Source organism: Rhinichthys klamathensis, unplaced genomic scaffold (assembly GCF_029890125.1).
Source record: "Rhinichthys klamathensis goyatoka isolate OS25496 unplaced genomic scaffold, OSU_Roscu_1.1 h1tg000032l_1, whole genome shotgun sequence".
In the NCBI taxonomy this organism is placed as follows: Eukaryota; Metazoa; Chordata; class Actinopteri; order Cypriniformes; family Leuciscidae; genus Rhinichthys; species Rhinichthys klamathensis.
Window position 1 is genome coordinate 982,078 of NW_026606581.1, and position 25,107 is coordinate 1,007,184.

Sequence of the window (25,107 nt, forward strand, 5' to 3'; positions counted from 1 at the left end):
CTTTACTCAATTCTTGGAACATTTTTCTCCCCTTTCATTTTGTGGTGTCCATTTATATGAGTTACTCATTCATTAACCATTCCAGTCATATTGATGATTTTATGGGCCATCTTTTGCAATATGCGAGAGACTGTCCATGATTTTTTTTTTGCCAATGATTTTTCTGGGGTAGTTCGCCAGGTCTTTCCCCAACCCTCCACATTACATGGCTTGGGACTCACAAACAAACACGCACACACTCACACCTATGGACAATTTAGTGTCTCCATTTCACCTATAATGCTTGTTTTTGGGGGAAACCGGAGCACCCAGAGGAATCCAACGCAGACAAAGGAAGAACATGCAAACTCCACACTTAAAGGCCTCCTGGCTCATATAAGGGACTCAAAACCGAACCTCCTTGCTGTGAGGCGACAGTACTACCCGCTGAGCCACTGTGCCGCCCTTTATGAGTTACTACAGATCTCTACAGTTCTCTTGAAGATTAAGTAAATCTGAAATCTAAAATCCTCTTCCATCATCATTGTGTCCATGAGCCAGGAGCTTAACCAGGCAGAACTGTCCCCATAAGTGGGAATGCTGTCTCAGGCCCTGTGATCAGAGAGGTCCACTAAGGGCCCGGGGGAGAGGGGACCCACCCATGTTAATGGTGTCCCGAGCCCCTTGAATTTTGGCAGCTTCACTCTTTCAGGTTGCTTTACGTGAATATTCCCTGTAATTAGTGTACTGTACGATGAAAAGTGTCTGCTAGAGGGCAAGTAATTACAGACATGCAAAGTAAACAGTGACAGGTATTTTGTTGTCTTTCAGGCAACGATCAAAACATGTTTTTTCATGGATGTTCTACCTGTCTGTCGGGGGTCTTTTGTTGAATTTGAATTCATGGGATTGTGGTACCCTTGAAGTCATGAAATTGGGCCCCACTGGTGTAAAACTGGCTCCAGATGTCATGGGTAAGAGCTTGTTTAAAGCTGTTTTATAGTAAGTATAGCATGTCACACTGCAGGGCATTGTTGTCATTGCTGTTAACTGTCTATATATGTTTTAACAGATTCTATGCAAACAAACAACATTTGACAGAAATTAAGTAAAACTTACTCCAAGGTTATTGGAGCAAGTTTTACAAGAAAATACTATTTGTTATTGTTTGTTTAATTAATTAGCAATTAATGTGTCTTCTACACAGATTTTTCAGTGTCATGCCATTTTAAACCTGTATGACTTTCTTTTATCTGCAGAACTAAGATATTTTGAGAAATGTCTCAGTGTTTTTTGTCCACACAATGGGAAGTCAAACCAGTTACTTAAAATACGTTGAAGTACAACGTACAGCCTCAAACTGCATGGGGTCAAGAAAGGGGTCCTTGATTCAAAAGTTTGAGAGAGCCTATTGTCTAAATGACTACTTTTTGGCAGTTCTATAGTGCCAGTATGATATTTGTCGGGGGTCATGAATTGGCAGTCCTTGTAGGCATCATTGGCCTTGTTGAGTGTAGACAAGTGCACATTATCTGAATAGCAAACAACTTGTGCAATATACACTTTAAAGGAATAGTTCAAACCTATGAATTTCTTTCTTTGCTGAACACAATGGGAACCTATATTTTGAAGAATGTCCTTTAAGATTATGATGAAGATGAAGTAACAACAAAATATAGGTATACCTCAAGACTCAACCTAATCAAAATGCATATTAGAACATGATCTTGGAGTTCGAAATAAAAAGACCCTAAACGGAATAAAGCCAATAGAGAAGCAGAGAACCAATTAAAAATATTTCCTTGCGTGCTGAAGACCCTTTAAATTGTGCAATACAACCCAGGGCTTACTTCCCAGAACACAATCTGCGGGCCCATTTCAAACTACAAAGATCTCAAGCACAAGATTTGCATGAAAGGGAACCTTAGTGATGTTTTCCCCAGTCCAACAAATCATCACCTTTAGGCAATCTCCTAGATAAGTCCTTAGGATTTCTGTCAAACGAATATGTCTTGCAGTGGCTTTTAGAAACCCAGTTATTAGTTTCTGCTTGTCGTGATACAAATAATCTAGTTCCAGCATGTCTTCTGAAACTTTTGTAATGGTATGCCCATAACCTGTGCTTTAATTACAGCATACAGTAAAGCTCTGTAGGTGAGAGCCTTTAAAATAAAGATTTAGCAGACTTAGCAAAGTTAGGTTCTGTCAGCAAGAAGTTTGTGTAGTTTAACTGCAAAAGGCAAGCCCAAACAAAGCTTGTTTTTAAAAAAAAATCTTGTTTGTGATCCTATTTTGTCACAGCCAGATCACCTGCATCAGCATGCCAGTTTATTTAAAAGTGAACACAATCAAACATTATACATTCACCAGCCACTTTATTAGGTACACCTGTTCAACTCATTTGTTTTTGGTTGCAAATGGATTTAAGTGAGTTTGAACGTGGCATGGTTGTTGGTGCCAGACGGGCCGGTCTGAGTATTTCAGAAACTGATGATCTACTGGGATTTTCACACGTAACCATCTCTAGGGTTTATAGAGAATGATCAGAAAAAGAGGAAATATTCAATGAGCGGCAGTTCTGTGGGTGAAAATGCCTTGTTGACATCAGAGGTCAGAGGGTGGTTCAGCTGATAGAAAGGAAATAACATATCATGTCAATATGGACCAAAATCTCTGAGGAATGTTTCCAGCACCTTGTTGAATCTGTGCCATGAAGAATTAAGGCAGTTCTGAAGACAAAAGTGGTCCAACCCGGTACTAGCATGGTGAACCTATAAAGTGGTGGGTGAGTGTTTGTTTTTAAGTATTTGCCTATTTTATTTTAACCAATTTGGCCAAACTTATAAAAAAAAAAAAAATTGGTAAAAAAATGAATAAACATTTTATTTGACTGATTTAATATCAAATTCACTGATTACAGTTGATAATCATAGGTTAGCTCAGGGTTTAAAACATTTTGATGCCAAGGACCCAAATATGATAATCCCCTTGCACCATTCCAGCATCCCATCACAGTTGAATTCTTATAATCACCGTGACATCTTACACATGCAAAGACCATAAGATGCAGCACAATACCTTACAAACGCTGCAAAAATCTCTCTGTAAATTTGTGCATTCATATCCACCTTATTTTTGATGTAAGAGCAGGTGCGATCATTTGTGAGGCTTTGTACAAAAACTGCTTGATATTGCAAACTGATATTTCTTATCATATTATTTGTATGTATTGTTGTAGTTACTAGCACAAATAGTGTGACCATTCCTTGCATTTTTTTGCTTAGTTTTTATACCTGTAGCAGCTAAATCAGAAGTCCTGCACGTTCACAAAAAAATTTGTTTTAACTCACGGTGCAAAATAAGAAGTGCCTATACCATATCTATTCAAATATGTAAGGTGCATAGTTCTGTCCAGGTGTGTGGAAGGGAATGGAAAGAAGGGGAGGTTATTAGGATCTTGAATGATGGATTGGTCTTTGCATTGGCTGGTTGTTGTCAGTTAAATTATGGCAGATCATCTACATTATGCTCTGCTTGGAGTTTTTGACATACTTCACAGTGATGTCTCTGTTGCCGGGGTACAATTTTATGAGAAATTGTTTTTCGTTGACCCGTTTTTATTTAATGCTGCAGAAAGTGCAACTATTTTGAAAATCTTCTTTACTTGGCACTTTATTGGTGATTTTATCTATAAAAAAACCCACACATGTTTTATTAAAAGTGTTTTATTAATTGTTTTGTGAAATAAGAGTTAGCAAAAGTAACATTTTCAAAGTGTGCATAGTGCATACTTGTATGCATATATAATGACTAACTTGCATAATTTAAAAGTTTAATTCATTAAAGGTCACATTGCAAAAAATGTGAATTTTATTAATTTCCATTTTTAAGACATCTTTTTTTTCTACCTGTTCAGATAGTGGTCCTCCTATAAGTCTGGGATTATTCAGATGGAACTAGTACTTCAAACACCAAGGGTGTAGCAAGTAATACTTAATTTACACCCTCATACAGACTTGGTTTGGATCTGCATTAAACAGTATTTTACTGTAAATAAACCAAAACACTTTATTGAATGAACCATTTTTACTTGCACCCCCAAAAAACGTATCATGCATGGTACATAAGTTTGCCTTCTGTCTGTGTCTATTAAAGGCAAAGCAATGCCACTTTGGTTTTACATTTCTTTCTTAGGTATGTCATAAAATTATCACATTTTACAATGCAATGTATTTTAGCTTCAAAGAGTTATGTTTAAGAAAGATTTTCCAAAGCATTCTTGTGTTTTTATTTAGAATTTCTCATTATAATTGTAGTTTCGATCTAAACATCGCCCCGAACGAATTACTTAACCACATTCCAAAAATAAGATCAACATTTGAAGAATGCTCCTGTATTGCATGCTAAACAAAATCAACTGTTGGTGCAAGACTGTTGTGGTTTTCTTCTTTGGTCTCTCACATCACACATCTTACTGACCTCAGAGCTGCTATTTCATTGATACATTGTTTGAACAGGATATCTTTGAATTCTCATTACTGCACTACATTACTACCATCTAATTACTACACCACGCACATGGCTTATTTAAACAGTTTTCTCTTTTTTGCCAGAGGGCTATTTTTAGTATTTTTGTCGCCGTCTGGATTCTTTTTAGAAACACTCGCCTTAGGTTTGCTCTTCACAGGTTTCTTCACCTCTTTCCCAGTCTTTTTAGCCTTCTGTAGCCAGACATTAGGCTTAGGTTTGCTCTTAACGGGTTTCTTCACCTCTTTTCCAGTCTTTTTAGCCTTCTGTAGCCAGACATTAGGCTTAGGTTTGCTCTTCACGGGTTTCTTCACCTCTTTTCCAGTCTTTTTAGCCTTCTGTAGCCAGACATTAGGCTTAGGTTTGCTCTTCATGGGTTTCTTCACCTCTTTTCCAGTCTTTTTAGCCTTCTGTAGCCAGACATTAGGCTTAGGTTTGCTCTTTACAGGTTTCTTCACCTCTTTCCCAGTCTTTTTAGCCTTCTGTAGCCAGACATTCGGCTTTGTCACCTCTTTTGGTTTCGTTGGTTTGAGCGGTTTGGTTTTCTGTCTTTCCGGGGCTCCTTTTATGGACAGCTTGGGATTGTGTGAGGGCTTTTCTGTGACTTTTTTGGTTTGTAACATTGTCTTCTTATGAGGATGAGGAGCTTTCTTTAGTGTTTTTGTGCTTGCATTGATTTGTTTCTCCTTTGGTTGAGTTGTCTTCTTGGGCTTGTCTTGGCCCAATTTTGCCGTAGTGGTTTGGCCCGGCTCTTCTTTCTTCGGTGCAGATGTGGAGGGTTTGGCCATTGTGGGCTGGCGCGTGCCCGGTGGTTTAGTGGGGAGTATGATCTTTTCCAGTGGAGATCTTGTAGGTGTTTCGCTTATGCCAAGCACAGTCACTAAAAAAACCCAGTATATTTATACATGTATGAGTCTTTAAGCAGTTCTGTTTCATACCACTGGCAATCTTAACCAGGAATCTTTGAAGTTGAAATAATACATTTATAATATAGAGTGCTGCTTGAAAGTTTGTGAACCCCTTGCAGAATTTGTAAAAAAATAAATAAATACATATATATATATACAGTCGTGCCCAGAATTAATCATACCCCTGGTAAATATGATCAAAAATAGCTGTAAAAAATAAATCCGCATCGTTTATCCTTTTGATCTTTCATTCAAAAAATTGGCAAAATCCTAACCTTTCATTTAAGTAAAAGAATTGAAAGTGGGGGGGAAATCACATTATAAAATAAATGTTTTTCTCCAAAACACGTTGGCCACAATTATTCATACCCTTTTATTAAATACCTTTTTGCAATCTCCTTTTGCCAAGATAACTGCTCTGAGTCTTCTCCTATAATGCCTGATGAGTTTGGAGAACACCTGACGAGATCAGAGACCATTCCTCCATACAGAACCTCTCCAGATCCTTCAGATTCCCAGATCCATGTTGGTGCTTCTTCTCTTCAGTTCACTCCACTCATCAGGTCAGGGAACTTCATTTTGTGCTCCCTAACACAATTTTGTGTTGATTTTGATGTTTGTTTTGGATCGTTGTCCTGATGGAAGATCCAACCACAGCCCATTATAAGATTTATAGCAGAAGGCGTCAGGTTTAGATGTTTTATCTGTTGATATTTGATAGAATCCACAATGCTATGTATCTGAATAAGAAGTCCAGGACCTCCAGCAGAAAAATAGGCCCCCAACATTAAAGATCCAATGGTATATTAAATTGTACACATGGGGTACTCTTTATCCTTGTGTGCACCAAACCCATCTAGTGTGTTTGCTGCCAAAAAGCTATTTTTTTTTAGTTTCATCTGACCACAGAACCCTGTGCCGTTTGAAGTTCCAGTCGTGTCTGACAACTGAATATGCTGGAGTTTGTTTTTGGATGAGCGAGGAGCATTTTTCTTGAAAACCTCCCAAACAACATGTGGTGATGTAGGGGTTGTTTGATTTTTTTTTTAATAGGCTTTATGACCCCAAGACTCAACTAGTTTCTGCAATTCTCCATCTGTGATCGTTGGAGAGTCTTTGGCCACTCAAACCATCCTCCTCAGTGTCCATCAAGAAAATATAGACACACGTCCTCTTCCTGGCAGAATCGTAACATCTTTAGTTGATTATAACTTCTTAATTATTGCCCTGATGGCCAAAATGGGGATTTTCAATTCTTTAGCTATTTTCTTACATCCACTTTCTATTTTGTGAAGCTCAACAATCTTTTGATGCACATCAGAACTATGTTCTTTGGTGTTATTCATTGTGATGGATGATTAAGGGAATTTGGCCTTTGTGCTTCCTCATTTTTAAACTCCTGTGAAACAAGAAGTCATGGCTGGACAATTTCATGTTCCTAGTCACCCTGGTGTGCTAAAAAGGTAAATATTAATGGGAATATACTTCAGAGATATTTTATTCATAAAAAATTATAGGGGTATGAATAATTGTGGCCAACGTGTTTTGGAGAAAACATTTATTTTATAATGTGATTTCCCCCCCATTTTCAATTTTTTTACTTCAATGAAAGGTTAGATTTTTGCCAATTTTTTTAATGAAAGATCAAAAGGATAAGCGATGCAGATTTATTTTTTACAGCCATTTTTGATCATATTTACCAGGGGTATGATTAATTCTGGGCACGACTGTATATTCTTTCTGGAGCTTCAGTGAATGTTTGAACCTTTTTTTAATACTTCTGTTTGAGTCCCTAAAAGATGGATCTCAAAATCATACAGTCACTGCTGGAAAGGGTTCAAATATGCAAAAGATGCTGGCAAATTGAAGAATTTGTGGGACCTGGAGGATTTTTCTGAAGAACATTAGACAGCTTAACTGCTCAAACAAGGGACTCCAGAACAACATCACAAAACAAACAAAAAAACAGTCGTGGATCATCCAAGTAACGACACACGGTATTAAGAATCAAGGGTTCATAAACTTTTCAATGGGGTCATTTTTTATAAAATCAGCTATTTTTTGCCTTGTGGGCTATATTGGGAACATCTTTTATGTAAAATATCTTATTCAGGGCAGTACTAAATAAAAAGTAACTTGCATTTTGTATGATCCCTCTCCTTTTACACAGATTCTGCAAGGGGTTCACAAACTTTCAAGCAGCACTGTATATATATAGCCTCTAATAAAGATAGATTCTTACATTCTCTCGGTGTAAATGGCACTTTCTTCCCTCTGACCTTTACTGGAAGTGGCTTGTTTTTGCATTTTCCTGGAGGTGCTCTCCTGTAGACAGACAGAGGGAATGCAGAGAAAATTAACTCCCATTAACCTTAAAAAAATGTAGGCCTCCTTTAGTGCTGTGAGGTAAAAAAGAAATTTTAAATTGCATCATAATTTTTCAACACAAATTGATACACAAGGTTGTGTGTGTGAGACGGCAATGATCTCCCAACTGCTCCTATTAATAATGAATACATTTTTTTTTCCACTTGGCTATTTAAAGTGGTATAAAGAATATGGAACATCTGGGATTAATGTATGGTATTGCTATTAGTGAGATTGATTTCAGATGTGCCGATTAATCTCCTGTAGTCTTGCTGGTTCCAGCAGGATTATTTTCTTGAGATTTCTATCAGTTCATTATTTAAAACATCAAACAGCTAATGGTTGTTTGTTTATATTCATTTCACTCTTTAAATATACATTTGTCAGTTATTTATCCTTTACTAATTCATTTTATTTAGAGACAAAATAAAATAATAAATTAAACATTTCACACATTAGACCCTCCCTATCTTACAGAATAGCATGAACAAATCATTGAGTTATGATCCGTGATAGATAGATGATAGCAGATTTCCAGAAGTTTGGATGGAAACCATTTGGTGAAAGCATGCGCCACAGATTCCAAGATTCCAAAGGAATGATGCTTAAACTGACACGTCCTGTCCTTCTGTCTCCCAGCATGATGTCTTAACTGAGAGTTATCAGTTACATTTTAAGAACTCTTATAATGGGGAACTTACCCAATCTGTCTATAGATGCCATTGCTTAAAGATGAATTTTGACAGTTCATTTCTTCACTTACTGTACTGCCCGCATATTATAGATTAATGGATGGATGGATGGATGGATAAAAGGATAGATACAGTAGATATTGCCTTTATTTGCACGAGAATCAGTGACAATATGTATCAAAATAGACATACCTGGATGGATCCACGAATTTGTAAAGTGTGCCAAAAGGAGACATTGCACTTGGGTAGGAGGTTGCTAGAAAATAAAGCTCTCCTTCAGAAAAAGCAAAAACAAACACATTGTATGAATGATTTTCAGCCATATTATTGCTTTGATATTCATATGACACCTTTACAGAACTGTTCACAAAAACCTACCTGCTTCATCCTCAGCAAATGAGATGATGAACTTGTGGTGATGATTTATAAGCCCAGGAAAAGAGCAGGTTGTAGTGTCTCCCATGCACACATTCTTTTCCTTCCAACTCCCAGTTTTCTTCTCCTCCTCCAGAGCCATTAGTCGTCTGAATAAGAACAAAAGGCTTGAATTGTCATATCTCTCCCAGACTTATGTTAAGTAAAAAAAGTAGTGACTGAATTACCTAAAATGACTCATGTACTGTAAATTTATAGTTATTTTCTAGAAAATCGAAATGTAAGTTGATTATGCACAAAATACAGTTTTTAAGTTATTGCAATACTGAATGAGCGTTGGTCCTTACCCACTCATGAAGTCTCCAAAAATATAAAGACCGTTGAGGTTGGGTGATTCGCATCCTCTATACACATAACCTCCAGTTACGGATTTCCCAACATGGTGTCCATAGGCAAATATTGGAAGAATGTCATCTATTTAAAAAAAAAAAAACGAAAAAAAAAAAACACGTAGGTGGATTATAGCAGGTTTTGTCATTAAAACAATGTGTAAAGAAATGAGAATTTGTTAATTATTTAATTTTACACAGACCTTGTCATATTTTTACTTTCCTCAAGTTAATATGCTTCATTAAGTTTCATTCTAGAATATTCTTTGATAATTTCCTCACCTTTTGTGTTGCTTTGATCCTGAATTGTATTTCTTTCATAAAACACAAAGGCCTGGTTTCACAGACAAGGCTTGGATTAAGCCAGGAGTAGGCCTTAGTTTAATTAGGACATACGCTTTTATAATCGTGCCTTAGAAAAAAGCATTACTGGTTTGCATCTTAAAACAAAACAATGGCAGTGGAATGTTTTAAGATATGCCATTGCAAGCTGCTTTCAGTTAACACAGCTCAAACATGCATTTAAGTCTGGGACTAGGATGTCTGACCTGCTTTTTACAAGAAAGTTTGGTGATTTGTACTGCTAAACCCTAAAAAAAACCACACAGCATAAATGTGGTCCATGCAACTTGTGGGTTATATTCCAAGTCTTCCTGTAGCTTTACATTAACGTTGTCTGAGGAGCAAAAAAATATAAGCAATTATTCAATGAAAATTCTCTCCACTGCTGCAATGCTACTTTTAGGCTCATTGCACTATTAGACCTGATTGTCACCAAACACCATTGGGTTTTTTTGTGTGCAATGTGGCCAATTGCAATGTAACGTTAGCAAATTAGATCTCTATGCATATTAAATCTATGCATCTATGAAATCTATGCATATTATCAGTAAATAACAAATGTTTCTCACACATGTCTTTCATAGGACTTCAGAAGACAAAATTCAAGATAGAGGGACTAGTTTGAGAATTTGTCATTGTAAATCCCATATTAATTTACCACTATTCTGAATATTGGGTGCTTTTGATACTTTAATTTTTTATTTGGGCCTTTTTTTTTACCTTATGGGAATTTGGCAGTATAAATCATCACCCACTTTCCTTGTACGGAAAACAGGCTCAGACATTCTGTTTAATATCTGAAGGATTCCATGGAACTGAAAATAGTATTAGTGTTGGAATGACATGTGGGTAAGTAAATCTTAATTTTTTGAGTTAACTATTTCTTTAAAATGTTTTGAAAACTTCACCATTTCCAGAAGTCAGGATCACAAATGTATGCACTGGCCTGTGGTATGAAGTTCTTCAGTGACCAGTTTCATTGAGCAGTAAAAAATCTTGGAATCCTCTGCTTGATTTGTCATTTTCTCTGACCCCAAATGTGTGTGTGGTTATTCTACGGTCCAGCTCACCTAGAGAAGAGTTCTGGCATAGTTTCATATCAAAGCATTCAAAGCCTTCTTTGGCCCTCCATCCATAGTTTCCTCCCTTCACAATGATGTCAACCTCCTCGTATCGATTCTGACCCACATCGCCACAGAAGATTCTGCCTCTGCCATAACGGGTGAGCGGATCGCCTCGATCCACTGAGCAGCGCCACATATTCCTCACTCCATAGGCGTAGACCTCAGGCTTTGCATCAGGCTCTCCGAGAAAGGGATTGTCTGGAGGAATCTTATAGGGCTTTCCATCTAAACTGCTACCATCCACATCAATCCGAAGCGCTTTTCCTAACAATGCTGATCTGAAACATATTTGAATTGCAAAGATTTTATGATAACGTGTCCAAGAGGGAGGTACTGGAGAGTTTTTTCAAAGCACTAAGCATGATTTGTGACAATATTAACTGTTTCAAAACTGTCCTCACCTGTTTTGAGAATTTCCAAACTTCCCAAAAGGGTCTCCTGCTTTTCCACCGTCTCCTGTGAATATGTATAGATATCCATCTAGACCAAACAGAAGCTGCCCACCATTATGGTTTGCTGCAGGCTCCTCAATCTCAAGAAGAACTCTGTAAAAATAGATTTAAAACAGATTGAAATATAAGGAAGATAAATATAAAGTAGCCTACTATTTCAAATGTACTGTCAACTTAAAGGAGCAGTTCACACAAAAACAAAATTTGGCATTACTTACTCTTACCCTTTTGTCATTCCAAACCTGTATTCTGTTATTTTTTTCTTTGGAACAGAAAGAAAATATAATTTAAAAAAAATTCTCGCAGTTCTTTTTTATACAACGACAGTTATAGTGACTGTCTGTTTTCAAAAACAACAATGACGTCAGTTTTGACTTCAATGACATTTGGTCATGAGGCACGAGGGAACCAATGAGGTTTGATGTCATTAACATGCAGCTTAACGGGGCACGTCAATTTATGATAGTTTAAAATCTAAAGCACTTTTTGTACTTTTTGAGAACTTGACTGTGCATACAATATTCCTACAGAGTAACTGTGCAGATTTTAAACAACTTGGGTTAATGAAAAAAGATTGCGGATTTTTGAGAGAACCATTCCATATTCCATGTATTTTGATAGCATATGCATGACAACATGGATCAAACCTATTAACCTCTCTGAGTGGGGGTCTGCCATGTTCATGTCATGAGCTGAGACCTTCATTTCACTGATGCGAACTTTCTCCAGTTTGCCGTTGATCAGAATGGAGTAGTAGATGAAGAAGCGCCCATTGTTTCTGTACTTGGGATGGAAGGCGAGACCCAGGAAACCTCTTTCATCTCCCAGCCACGGTGTGGTCAACACCTCCCCGCTGATGTCCAGGAAGGGCTGCTCCAAGCGGCTGCCATCTCTCAGATACACCCATACAAAGCCTATCTGCTCTGCCACGAACATGCGGTGGGTGTCATCTCCGCTGTGGAGCATCAGCACGGGGTTCCTCAGTCCATTTGCCACTTCTGTCAGGCACAGTTGCAGGCAGCCTCTGGGGTCCTCCACCACTTTTCCCAGATTGCTATACAGGTTATTGTTCCTCAGGACATTGGGGTAGCAGTAGTCCTGGTCAGGGAGGTTAATGAGGTTACAGAAATGCGAGCGGTCTTTCTCGCACGTCTCCTGCAGGGTCCGGCTGTTGGTTAGGTACTTTACCACAGAATGGCACTTGCTGTGAAAGTCTGAGCAGTAAGTGAAGCACAGTCCCGGTAGGTGGCGCACTGGAGTGTACGGGTCTTCAGCATCAAACAAGTGTGCTGCGTAAGGAGAACACTCCTGCAAAAGAGCAATACAAGTAAGAAAAGACAACTAGACTTTTGACCTTTTCTGAAGCTTATACTGGCCCACTCAAAAGAGCCCACCCACAAGTCTTTGTAATGGGTGCCCAATCCAAGAGTTCAGTTCCAACCAGTGTTGGAAGACCAGATTTGAGTCCATCTTGAGCCTGCTGAAAAATCCAGCATTGTTAGTCACCAGCATAAGGTATGTGTTGCATGCTGGGACCAGCATGGGATGCTGGTTGTTGGTTTGTTGGCCCCCAGCATGGGAAGCAAGAGTGCAGGTGGACCAGCTACACCAACTCAGACCCTGTTTACACCTGGTATTAAGATGCATTTTGGTCGAACGGATCACAAGTAGACAAGGGAGAAACATTCCTGTCTCTTTTGTCCACTTTTGGACCACATCTGTTCTGATTTCTTCGAAGGGAGGGTCTATGGCCGGGTAAATGTATGTTTTTTTTTTTTTTTAGATCTTTCGATCTAATGGACAAAATAAGCTTGTAATTTACATATGAACGCGCCTGAAGATGTCGGAAAAACATACAGAGAGCATCAGCTTTCGTTTCTGCTCTGAAATCCACAAGACCACACTGAACACTGTGGGTGTGTGTTAGAAAGAATGGTGAGAGAACATTGTGCTTGGTATGTTTTTTCGTCTTCAAACCAAATTTGGGTCTTCAGCCGACAGTCTAAATCCCGTCTGGCTGGCACGCTTCTCGTAATGTTTATGAGTTAGGCCAGTAGGCGGTTTTTGTGGCTATTTGAACGCTTTCAACCTCAAGAGCGACTGCTACGAAAGCAGTCTGGTCGAATAAGTTTTTGACTACCTCTGGAAGTAGTCGAAAGTGGACAAGCTCAAAACGTTTTAAACCCGAGCTGTCCACTTGTGATCAGATCGACCAAAACGCATTTTAATACCAGGTGTAAAAAAGGGCCTCAGCATTTGGACTTGGTCTTGACTCAGTGTCATCGTGTCTCTGGAACATGCTACAGAGGTTCACGTGACACTGATGCAAAATCTGGCTTCGTTTGCCCTAAAGGAAAGCCTATTTACACTGTTTGAATTCTGGTCTTGGTCTTAACTCTGACTCAACCTTTTCAGGTATTGGCCTGGACTCAGACTCGAATGAGCTGGTCTCGACTACAACACTGGTTCCAACACACCTGATTGTAATTATCAAATATTCCTGAGGAGCTTAATTGGTCCAGGTGTATTATTTAGGGTTGGAGCAGGAAGGTAGATCTCCTGGAACAGGATTGGCCCTCCAAAATCGCTTTTGAAAGGTAACTGTACACATAAAAAAAAAAAAAAAAAAAAAAACCCTGATATGAGGTAGCATTCATATCTGTATAGATTGGCCAGTGATAGCCTCGCATTTTTATATATTTATTATTTTCATGCGATGCGTCATGCTTGCCACGTGACACCGCTTCCACATGGCTGTATGACTGATGTGTTGGTTTTATTTCATTTTCATTTATTCAAAACATTCCCAAACACTTGTTAAACATATATTATGAAATCTGATATTACGCTTCTCAATTATGTGTAAGAAAATGTATTTTGTTGTTCAAACACCTTTGTGTTCGTAGATCTATAAAGGTTAGTTGATCTGCAATTCAGAATACTAAAAAAGTTCCTGCCTTAATTTAAGTACAATCAATTTGGATGGTTTGAATCAAAATTGCTTAACTTTGCTTTTGCTTTTACAACACGTGGTGGCTAAATTCATCTACTTCTCTTAAAAGACATGAAAGAATATAGATGGTTGGTGAACTGGGAAAAGAATAGAGTAGGCTATTATTAGAGTATTTTAAACTATTATTGCCGCTTCTATAGACAGTGTGTAGGCTACTTTACAAACTAAAAAAATATATGTTTTTGCTAGTTGGCTACTATATGCATTTAATTATCAGAAGCATAAAATAAACAAATGAGAGCGATTTCGTCTCTGGTTCAAACCAGCCAAAGCGCGAAAGCAGATGTGAATTTAGCAGATGTTGATGACGTGCCGCACTGAACGTTCCAATCATACCTGTGTGATGTATCAAATGTAAAAATATTATAATTGTAATTATTTTTATTATTTTTGGAATCAAAATCTATCTGGCTCAAAAATTGGAGGGGACAAGTACAACAAACAAAATATAATATTTAGATTTGGGGGTTTGTTCAAAAGCTGTCATATGATAACCTAACAATTACGCTCGTCTTACCAAGCACTAATAAAATAATTTACTGTAAATTTCTGCATCTGTATTTATAACACATGCAGCCGCACATCTACTGGGAAGAGCAGCAATAATTTAAACAGCTGCAACTTATTTATATTTTCTCACACACATAAGACAAACATTTCAAAAAACACGTTAATACATCAGTAACACAGTTGAAACGTCATCATAATTGTTCACAAAGAATCAGACATACCTGACACATAATATCTTTTACCAAATCCCCGCACACTGCATATTCTTCTTCACCAATCAGGTCCATTATGTCCCAGTATCTCGTTGCAATATTGTTGTCCGTTTTTTGGTCACAGCAACCAAATTTCTCATAGTGCCTGCAAAACTCAAGGTGGTAAGGGGGTTTGAAAGGTGGCTGGTAGTCCAAACACTGAGGATGTGCCAAAGTATGTCTCAAATAAGAGAAGTAAATTATTATAATGAGGCGTGTAAAGAGTCCTTGGAGCCATGCAGTCCTCTTGGTCAGGAAACTCACCTCAGGGCAATTTACACGATGATGATGATTTCGTGAATCCGGCACTCTCGGCATTTTTCCCGTGTGCTTAGGAGTGTGTTTGCTCTTGAGCGTGTGTGTGTGCGGTATTTCTGCTTGCTAGCCTATATGTTGTGTGTGTGTGCGTGCGTGCGCGCACCGCACTCTTCGTAAAACATGCGCCTTTGATTACAGGATATCGTATTCTTACCCTATGCTAAATTGGTGATGTACAATATTTGTAATTGGCCTATAAAACGACCATATATATATTTGGTTAAATATATATATATATATATATATATATATATATTTGGTTAAATACAATTCATTTTTAAATTCGACATATTTCTGATATATAAAACTCAATACAAATACTTTAACAAAACTAATTCATTTTATGGATAATAAATTTTTTTTTTTTTCTGTCAAGACTTTTGGTATAATCATTTATTACATTACCTTTAATGAAATCGATATAAAGTTTGTTTTATACAAAAATAAGTTAAGTACGACGAAATATAAACAATAAAATCACATAAAACAAATGAATAAAGAGAGTCCATGCTTAACAAACAGCCTACAGTTACAGTTGATTAAATTATTTTAAAATTACGCTATATTTCTTGACATTTTTTTGTTTTATTTAATTGAATGAATCCGGATTAGTTTCTATTGTGTTAATGAAATTAAGAATTCCACCACAATTCAGTAGCCAGGTAGATGAGGAGATGAACTGAAGCCTATTTCAGTTCCGAGGAAAAACTCCCATTGATTTCCTGAAAACAAACTCATGTGTGCCACCTAGTGGGGGAAGAAATCTAATCTTATCCAAAGTATTGCTTCCTTACAACTGGTTAACTTTCAAAACAGTTTCTGTGTATTATGTTTGTTTTAAGAAGAAAGTCTGTATCACAGATGCATAAGTCATATGTTGCTCTTCAATGACAGACGAGCTCAAAGATAGCTCTTGATCCTAGTGATCCAGCAACATGAACTGGAAAGTGGTTGATATGCTGCACACAGTCTAATAAATCTTTATTCCATCTGCTTCTATGGAGTTTAAAAGTGATTAACTAGATCTAAACAATGTTCAGAAATAATGTCCGCGTAAGTAGCAATATAATTTTTATTTTTTTTATTTTTTTTATTGCACACCCAAAAATGAAAATTCTGTCATTAATTACTCAGCCTCATGTCGTTCCAAACCCATAAGACTTCTGTTCATCTTTGGAACACAAATAATTTTTTTTTTATTATGAAATCTGAGCGATTTCTGTCCCCCCATTGACGGCTACGGAACTACCACCTTGACGCTAAAGATAAAGAGATCGTAAAACTAATCCATATGAATTAATCCGTTTAGTCTATAAGTTTTCAGAAGAGACTCGATCACTTTATGATGAACAGATTGAATTTAGGCTTTTATTTACATATAAACATTGATCAGTGAACATAAACAGAAGCTCAACCGAACCATGCAAGTTTGCTTAAGCTTCCGTTTACCACAACTGATGTGTTTATCACAAGTTGATGAATGTTTATATGTGAATAAGGCCTAAATTCAGTCTTTTCATCATATAAAGTGATTGTGTCTCTTCAGAAAAATTTGGACTAAACCCCTCGATTCATATGGATTAGTTTTATGATACTTTTATCAACTTTTTGATGCCTATAGGGTTCCATATAAAACCCCATTAAACTTTTTTTTTTCTAAGAGTGCATGCAGTGCACTTTGCATTTTGTTGTCAGCTTGTCATAATGTTTGCAGTGCACCTGCCTTTAACTTGTACCTACTTTCACCCACAATTAACCTGGAAAAGTGCTCACTGAAATTTAATAACAATAAACTTAGAAGATGTAAAGTTAACTTGTCATTTATTTAAGAAATATTCATCATTGTTACAGTCCATACCATTTGATGGCTGTCCAGAATGCAGCGCATTGTGAAAGTCAGAAAGAAAAATAATTTAGAATTCTTGAATTGTATATATTGTGTTCTGGGAAAGTTAAATTAACATAATATGCAATGATCTAATGCATAGTTCCTTCATGAGCAAAAATTGGGAGTTTATTTAGTTTTTGATTATTCTTTTTTTTATTGCCTATCCTTCCCTGGTGTGCTCATCATTAAATAGCATCCTTATGAGCAGCAATTTGGCCTGTGCCATATTGTTCTACAAAATCAGAAATAAATGCTGAAATAATGATCAGTGGAGTGAAACAATCTCAAGTGTCTCATTTTCAGTTAAAAGTAACAATCAGCAGTCCTCTTCACCATCCTCCACGAGAGGAATTTCTGCAAAATAAAAAGCAAAGCATTGGTCATTGTTATGATAAAACAGTGTGTTACACCACTAGGTGGCAGCAGCCTTACCGTCTGCAATGTCTATGCTAGGGCTTGTGGAAGCGGTCTCTTCCATAGAGGTGAAGGCATTGGTTTTCTCAGATATGTTATTAAGCCCACCAGCGTGCGAGGACGACGGCTGTATGCCTTGAAGACATTCTGATGTGTCCGAGATGCTATCACAGGTCTCGGCCTCACCGGTGTCCAACGGCACACTATTTTGACTCCCTGTATGCCCGGGATATGAAGGTGGGTTTTGTTCTTCTGAATGCTGTGAGCTCCCCAGACCAGCAGGGGGCAGATCGTTTGGTGTCTGACAATAATTACCACTAACAGCCTCTTCATAAGAGGGAAGTGGAACAGCAACACCATCTACAACCAAGATGTTTGGATCCCGGCTTTCATCTTGGTCTTCACTGAAAAAAGAAAAAAAAAAGAAACTTTTTAATGAGTAATTAAAAAAAGATCAACCGATACTGTGATTATTATATTGGCTGTACCTTGGGCTTTGCTGGGATTTGCATTTGAAGTGGAACGTCTTGGCTGTGATCACCAAGAGCAGGGCTAGCAGCACACTTGTGGCCGTACAAGCCACTACTTTCCATGTGGTTAGTAGAGAGTCTTGAAAACCAGGCCAGGATGTCTCTATGGAGGGGAAAAAACCTGTACTTATTAACATGTACATTCAAGTTTAAAGGGATAGCGCTTTAAAGGAAAGAAATGCACTAAGTCTTATGCCTAGTCCCTGACTAAAATGCATGTTTGAGCTGTTTTAACTGGAAGCAACTTGCACTGATATATTAAAATGTCATTTTTAATATACGTGCCATTGTTTTGTCTCAAGATAATGTCACTGGTAATGTTTTTTTCTGAGGAATGTTTATAAAAGCGACTTAAATGTTCTAATTGAACTAAGGCCTAATCCTGGCTTAATCTAAGCCCTGTCTGTGAAACCAGGCCCTAGTTTTGCTCTCATTGCTGTATGTTGCTTTCGTTGCAATCTCTCTGCTCTCCGCAAAGATGTTGCAAATTTATTGCTCTTTTCAGACAATTGGTAGAACTGCCAATGTAGTGAAGCAATTTTAGGTGTGTATAGAAAAATTGTCTCACGAGTTTTGCATCACGGGCTCTTTTGATCGGCCTTTACAGAAACCACCGATCAAACTATATAAAGCTGTTATCGGCCGATGGCAATCAGCACCCTTAAAAATTCTCCTTTTGTGGTCCATAAATGAAAGAAGGGCATACGAATATTGTGTTTGGGATATGAGAGAAAATTGAACATAAACTTAAAGGAATCAGATAAACAGAAGAGAATTAATCTATAGATATATCTTACTGACACCAAACTTTTTAATGGTATTATATATATCCTGACCAAAGCTGCATTTATTTAATGAAAAATACAGTAAAAACAGTAAATTTGTTAAATATAATTACAATTCAAATAATTATTTCCCAACTGTTGATGGCAAAGCTGAATTTTCAGTATCATTACTCAAGTGTTCAGTGTCACATGACCCTTCAGGAATCATTCTAATATGCCGATTTGGTGCTCAAGAAACATTTCTTAATATTTATTTATAATTAATTAATTTTGCCTGTGCTGCTTAATATTTGTGTTGAGACCGTAATGTTAAAGAGAACAGAATTTACTCGAAATATAACTTTTTTATAACAGTTTTAAAAAAAGATTGACCAATTTAATTCAAGTCCATTTGTTTCAAAACGCATAATTAACTCATACACATATCAGTTTTATAAATTTCATAAAACTTATTCAACATGAAAGAGAAATGTACCTAATTATTTCTCATTGCACATTCTTTGTACTAATGTGCAAGCTTGATTAGACTAGGTTGTTCCAAATGAAAATGTTTGTAATCTTTTATGGAAACTGATGCAGACTGCTTTACCATCTTGGATGCAGTAGAACTGCAACTGTGGGAACCATTGCCCGTACTGGCAGGTGATGTACTTGTAGTCATTCGCTAAAGAGTAGCCAGGATAACAGTAGTATTCTACGACCGTCCCGTGAATGTAGCGGTCACATGGTTGTGGGTGGCACATGTAATCTCCATGTTCTATCATCGGGGGTAAGGAACATGCTGCAAAAACATCAGAGACAGAGAAAAAGAACAGATAAACAGAAACTCATTTCCTCTTCCTGAGTCCCACACCACATTTTAATATGCATCCCTGTACTTGTTTACAAACACTTCAAAATAACACTATTACGTAGCTTTCTGTTTGCATTACTGCAGATTTTCTTAATACATTTTTTTAAAGTTGCTTTCAAAAGTTTACATATAGATCATGAGATTTTACTTGTCTTTCATTAACAGAGAAAACTAAAGACGTGAAAGGCCGAAGTATACTTTGTGGTTAAGACTATATACTGTAAACCATTAACTAAGGGTACGTTTACAAGACAATAATGTACTAAAAACTGAAAAGCTTTCCTTTTTGCTTCCAGACGACAACGTTGTAAAAACGAGCCCACGTTTATAAGGATTCGCGAAAACGACTAAAACCGCTGTATTATTCATGCCAGGCCAGTAGGTGGCGATGTCACTTTGTATGTAAAGAAACACTTCGCGCCTATAAACTGATTTCACGCAGCCGCCATTTTGAAATCGAAAGCGAGGCTCCGGTGGGAAGAACCCCGGAAGTACAGATAGACAACAATGCCTTAAGGCCTGTTCACACCGGGACGAATTTTGCGCGCGATATTCGCCGACGTTTAACGCCTCGTGACTAAACAAAGGGCGCCAATGTGAGTGTGCACACTGACACGAAAAACGCCACGCGTAAAAGCGTCATTTTTTTTTAAAAACGCCTTGGGTTCGTTTTTTTTGTTTGACGCGCCGCGTCAAAAACTATCCGACCAATGAGATTGGCGCTTTTGCTCACGTGTCTAGAGCTTCTGAAGTTACAGTAAAACACAACTTGGGGGCGCTCAAACACAAAACGGTCTTGCCGAGCACACATATGTAACGGCGAAGAAGAAGATGAGGAAGATGCCAGGCAAGATGAATGTAGAGCTGCTGGTCTCGTTGGTGTCGGAACATAAATAACTATATGACAAACGCGACAGCGACTACAAAATAGGACTATTTCTGTTTTACATTAAGCGCCATCTAATGTAAGGGAATGAATTTGCATGTTCACTCGGCTCATCGTCAGCGAAAATCGCTTGGGTGTGAACACAAAAAAAGCGTTGAAAAACGCTGACGAATAACGCGCGCCGATATTCGTCCTGGTGTGTACGGGGCTTTAGACTACCAACCTGAAGCTGCTGCCGCGATTTACACTATTGGATGTTAATATCCAATATAGGATATGTATATAGTTCGTTCCTGCTTCTTTTTTTACGTTCTGAAATATATATATAAAAAAAAATTTTTATTTATAAATGAATTTCACTGTATATAGTCTAAAGTATGAAAGAAATGTATGTACATTTTTAGAATAACTAATTTCTACGTTAAACACAACAATACGCCAACGCATTCGCGACACTTCCGGTTATCTTCCCACCAGAGCCATTTCAAAATGGCGGCTGCGTGAAATCAGCGTATAGACTGACCACTCATGCGCATGATGTCACCGTTTTCACAAATTCACGTTTTTGTAGTTTACACATAGACGATAACCGTATCGTTTTCGTTAACTTGCACTTTGAAACCCGTTTTCAAGCGTCTGCATCTTCAGGCCCAAAACGCAGTTGTTGTGTATAGAACCGCATAAAACGTTTACCGGTAAGTTTTAAGTTGAAAACGGTGACATATAAACGTTTTTAAGTTTTCAAGGGTACTAAAAATGCAAATATAGTGCAATCATAAAATAATTCTAAACAAATACTAATAATAAAGAACATTTTTATTCAAAACATAGCTGTGGATCTTGATTTTTTTCAACTCAAAACTGAGAAATGATTTAATGATATTTACCCTCAACATCAAGGCACCGGGGTGGCGTGTCCGACCAGATGAGGTTATACATGCATTCTAAAAGTTCAGGACCCTCTAACTTGTAACCAGGAAAACACTGGTAGTGGACTACAGTTCCAACAGGCACTGAGAACTCTGTTTCCGAGATGTTCATGTAACTGTGTGGAGGTATCAGCGGCCGTAGACAGCCTGTGGAGACAGAGGAGCGCATCAAACCCACACCCTAAGTGGAGGACATCATTTTTGAAATATAGTCAGATTTGTTGACTAGCATCAACCTTGACAAGTCGGCTGATTATCCCACGTCCCATCGGCTTGACATACTGATTCCATAGTTTCCGTGTCAGGATACCGGATCTGAAATCCCTCATGACAGCTAATAATGAGGCTGTCGCCAGGCCTGTACGTCTTATTTGTGACATGGGCATCCTCGATGAATGGAGGAAGACAATCTTTGAAAGATAGATTCTCCAAATAAATAAACGCTGCAACATTTTCATACAATTACAATGAAACAGTAAAAACCATTGAGTTACAGAACGGAACTATTTGAGATTGAGTAGCCGCACCTTCTGAAAGGCACACTGGTTTAAGGCTTGGTTTCCAGCCTACCGATCCATTGTGGAAGCGCGTGCAGATAATCTTGGCCGGCCCCTTTAAGCTGTAACCATCAACACAAGAGAACCTCGCCACCGAGTTTTCGAAGAACACACCGGTGTTTGGAGTTCTGATTCCGTGCTCAGGAACACCGGGATCTTTGCAGAACTGCCCCACTAAAAGTTCACCGGGAAGAACCAAAATCATGCATTTAAAGCAAAGAAGACGTCTTATGATTGTGCAGATATCAGTGTTGGGTCCTAATGTCTGTAATTTGATCGTTTTTGTTCCATACCTTTCAAGCTTTAATATACTCTTGTTTATATCTGCTACATATGAAAGTATTTCATAAAAAATGTAAAAAAAGAAAAAAGAAAATGCTGGACAAATAAATAAAAACACTGACTGGTCTAAGGTACATAGAAGCTTGTTTCCGTCACAGAATAAAAAATAAAAAGGGTAATTGCGACTTTTTATCTCACAATTCTGACTTTTTTCCCCCTCAGAATTGCGAGTTTAATCACGCAATTCTGACTTTTTTTTCTTGCAATTGCGTGTTTATATCTCACAATTCTGACTATCTTGCAATTCTGACAACTTTTCTCAAAATTGTGAGATAAAAACTCAATTTTGAGTTTTAAGTCTAATTCTGAGGGGGGGGACTGACTTTCTCAGAATTGTGTGATATAAACTCGCAATTGCAAGAAAAAAAGTCTGAATATATCACTCAATTCTGACTATATCTCACAATTCTAACTTTTCCCCTCGCAATTCTGATTTTATTTCTCGCAATTGCAAGTTTATATCTTGCAATTCTGACTTTATAACTCAATTGTGAGGGGGGAAAAGCAACTGCGACCCGAGTTCGATTCCCAGGTTGAGGTCCTTTGCCGATGTTCCCCTCTCTCCCTACCCCATGCTTTCCTGTCAAAATCTCTACTGTCCTATCCAATAAACTCAAAAAAGAAAAAGAAAACAAAAGTTGTAATTATCTTTTAAGTTATTTTATTCTGTGGCGGAAACTCTTCCATACATGTATGAAAAACTGACAAAGTCTGGTCAGTCATGGTGATTCAGCTTATCACAAATTAAATCATAAACAACAAGATAGAAATTTGCTATCTCTTTTCCGCAATCTATCTTTTCCTAATATTGTTATTTTCCTTTATATTTTAAATATGTTCTTACAACAACTTCTATCACCTTAGGAGGGTGTTGAGGGCATGATAGCATTTTGTCACCCATATTTTTGTTTGGTAAATCTGTAGTGTTACAACTCAGCCCGTGTTACAACACTCCTCTGTAGTCTCTCCAGCATCACACTATCAATATATCATTTCCTTTTACATGAGAAAACACTTTTTCTGCTGAGCTGTTTGTTTTACTCAATGGTTCTGTAATTTTATGATTGTGGTTTTTGCTTGTTTTGAATTTGTTTGCTTCGTCATGACCAAAGGTTATTCAATATACAATTAACAGGCAGCTGGAAAGCAGCATCGTCATGGCATTAAGTGACTCTAAGGCAGAACAGAACAGAATGGGCCGGGGGGGCTTTCGACAATTTCAGAGTGTCCCGTTACACAAGGGAGGTCCTGCATTCTCATCATCATATTCCCAAATCCTTATCACTTTTGTAATCGCAGCATTTAAGCAGTTCTCTTACCTACTGTGTTAGCCGGGAAGGCGGTGACCAGAAAAGGAAGGAGGAGGAGGAGGATGATCGAGAGAACAATCTGGCCGTAGACAGGATGTCCAAACGCAGATTTCTTGCCTTCTTTATCACCATGATGAAACATCTTTCATTGAATGAAATTCATCGGGTCACAATGCTCTGAAATTATGATGACAACGACAAAAACTAGGTAAAACGTGAAAATATTAGGATTGCATCATGGATTTTCAACCCTGCAGAATCTCCTCGCCGACGCGCAGAACATGATGACCAGTAAATCCCCATATCAATTTGTAAATACCAAAATAGTCTTTTCGGGAACGCGTGTAGGGCATATCCGGCACGCATTATTATGCATTATTCAATTGTCTTCAGCAGATCAGAGGAAGGCTCGCGCAACATATCGACGCTGTTTAAATGTACGACGGTCGAGATGATGATGAAAAATACGTCATTAAGCGTCACTAGTCTACCTTACCCGGTTGAAAGCCAAGGTCTAATGATGACGCTACTGCTGTTTTTAAAAAAGTGCTCGTGTTTTCAGATTTGTTTCTGTCACCTACCCACTGTCGTACATTGAAAATCAGCTTCGTCGGAGTTTCTCTCTGCCTCGAGCTGATCAAGCTGATTATATTCAATGTAATAATGAGGTTACTTCTGCTGTTGTAGGGTCGCTCTTCATTTCTACACTGGAAAGTTATCCAGCCTCTCGTGGTGTAAGTAGGCTATCTCGTGATGGGTAGATGAATTATTATACAGCAGGTCAAAGGTGTGGAGAAATATAAAATGAGCAAAAGGGAAACTAGTAGGCTACTGCTATTAAAAGAAAGAGCTAGAATACATTTGAAAGGATGAGCATGTGATATGATCTGATCTCCCTAAATAAGGGTTAAAAAAGACATGAAATTTTGGTGATAGACAATTTTGATTTACACAAGTAAATAGGCCTATTCCTTTTAACATATTAACAGCAGGCAATGAATTTTGTTCATCTCAGAATGAAACTTTGACAAATATGAAACCTGTCATTATTTATTAGCGAATTACAGAATATCAGATAGGCTATTGAAAGCATTCAGAGATGGTTTTATCTTATGCATTCAAGGTAAAAGTGTATTAATTATATTAGGAATGATGCACTGGCTGGTCAGCACTTTAAAATCTTTTCGTTGTACCTGTGACAATGACAATAAAGTTTTCTATCTAAATATCAGTAAAATTCAATAGTTAGCTAATGTAGGCTACTAACAAATTAAGTGAACAAAGCTTGACCACTGAATGCATGACTCAGGTGAAAGTTTAGGCTGAAGGAATTCAATTTATTCACTATAGAAATCATCTTGTCAGA

General features: G+C 37.7%; 2 protein-coding genes across 2 annotated transcripts; both read right to left on the bottom strand.

Moving 5' to 3' along the window:
- Window positions 1-4,149: 4,149 nt before the first annotated feature.
- hhipl2 (HHIP-like 2) lies at window positions 4,150-15,289 on the bottom strand. The gene is made up of 9 exons (XM_056245518.1): window positions 14,900-15,289; window positions 11,811-12,463; window positions 11,105-11,248; window positions 10,650-10,981; window positions 9,196-9,322; window positions 8,852-8,997; window positions 8,666-8,747; window positions 7,657-7,739; window positions 4,150-5,386 (listed from the first exon to the last, which is right to left on the bottom strand). The coding sequence occupies exons 1-9, from the start codon at window positions 15,245-15,247 to the stop codon at window positions 4,563-4,565; spliced, it is 2,739 nt and encodes a 912-aa protein (XP_056101493.1). The 5' UTR covers window positions 15,248-15,289; the 3' UTR covers window positions 4,150-4,562.
- Window positions 15,290-17,051: 1,762 nt separating this feature from the next.
- On the bottom strand, window positions 17,052-24,196 carry susd4 (sushi domain containing 4). The gene is made up of 8 exons (XM_056245520.1): window positions 23,751-24,196; window positions 22,060-22,263; window positions 21,769-21,942; window positions 21,491-21,679; window positions 19,454-19,645; window positions 18,038-18,182; window positions 17,568-17,953; window positions 17,052-17,489 (listed from the first exon to the last, which is right to left on the bottom strand). Exons 1-8 carry the CDS (start codon window positions 23,881-23,883, stop codon window positions 17,452-17,454), a joined length of 1,461 nt encoding a protein of 486 aa, XP_056101495.1. The 5' UTR covers window positions 23,884-24,196; the 3' UTR covers window positions 17,052-17,451.
- Between the last annotated feature and the right edge of the window lie 911 nt (window positions 24,197-25,107).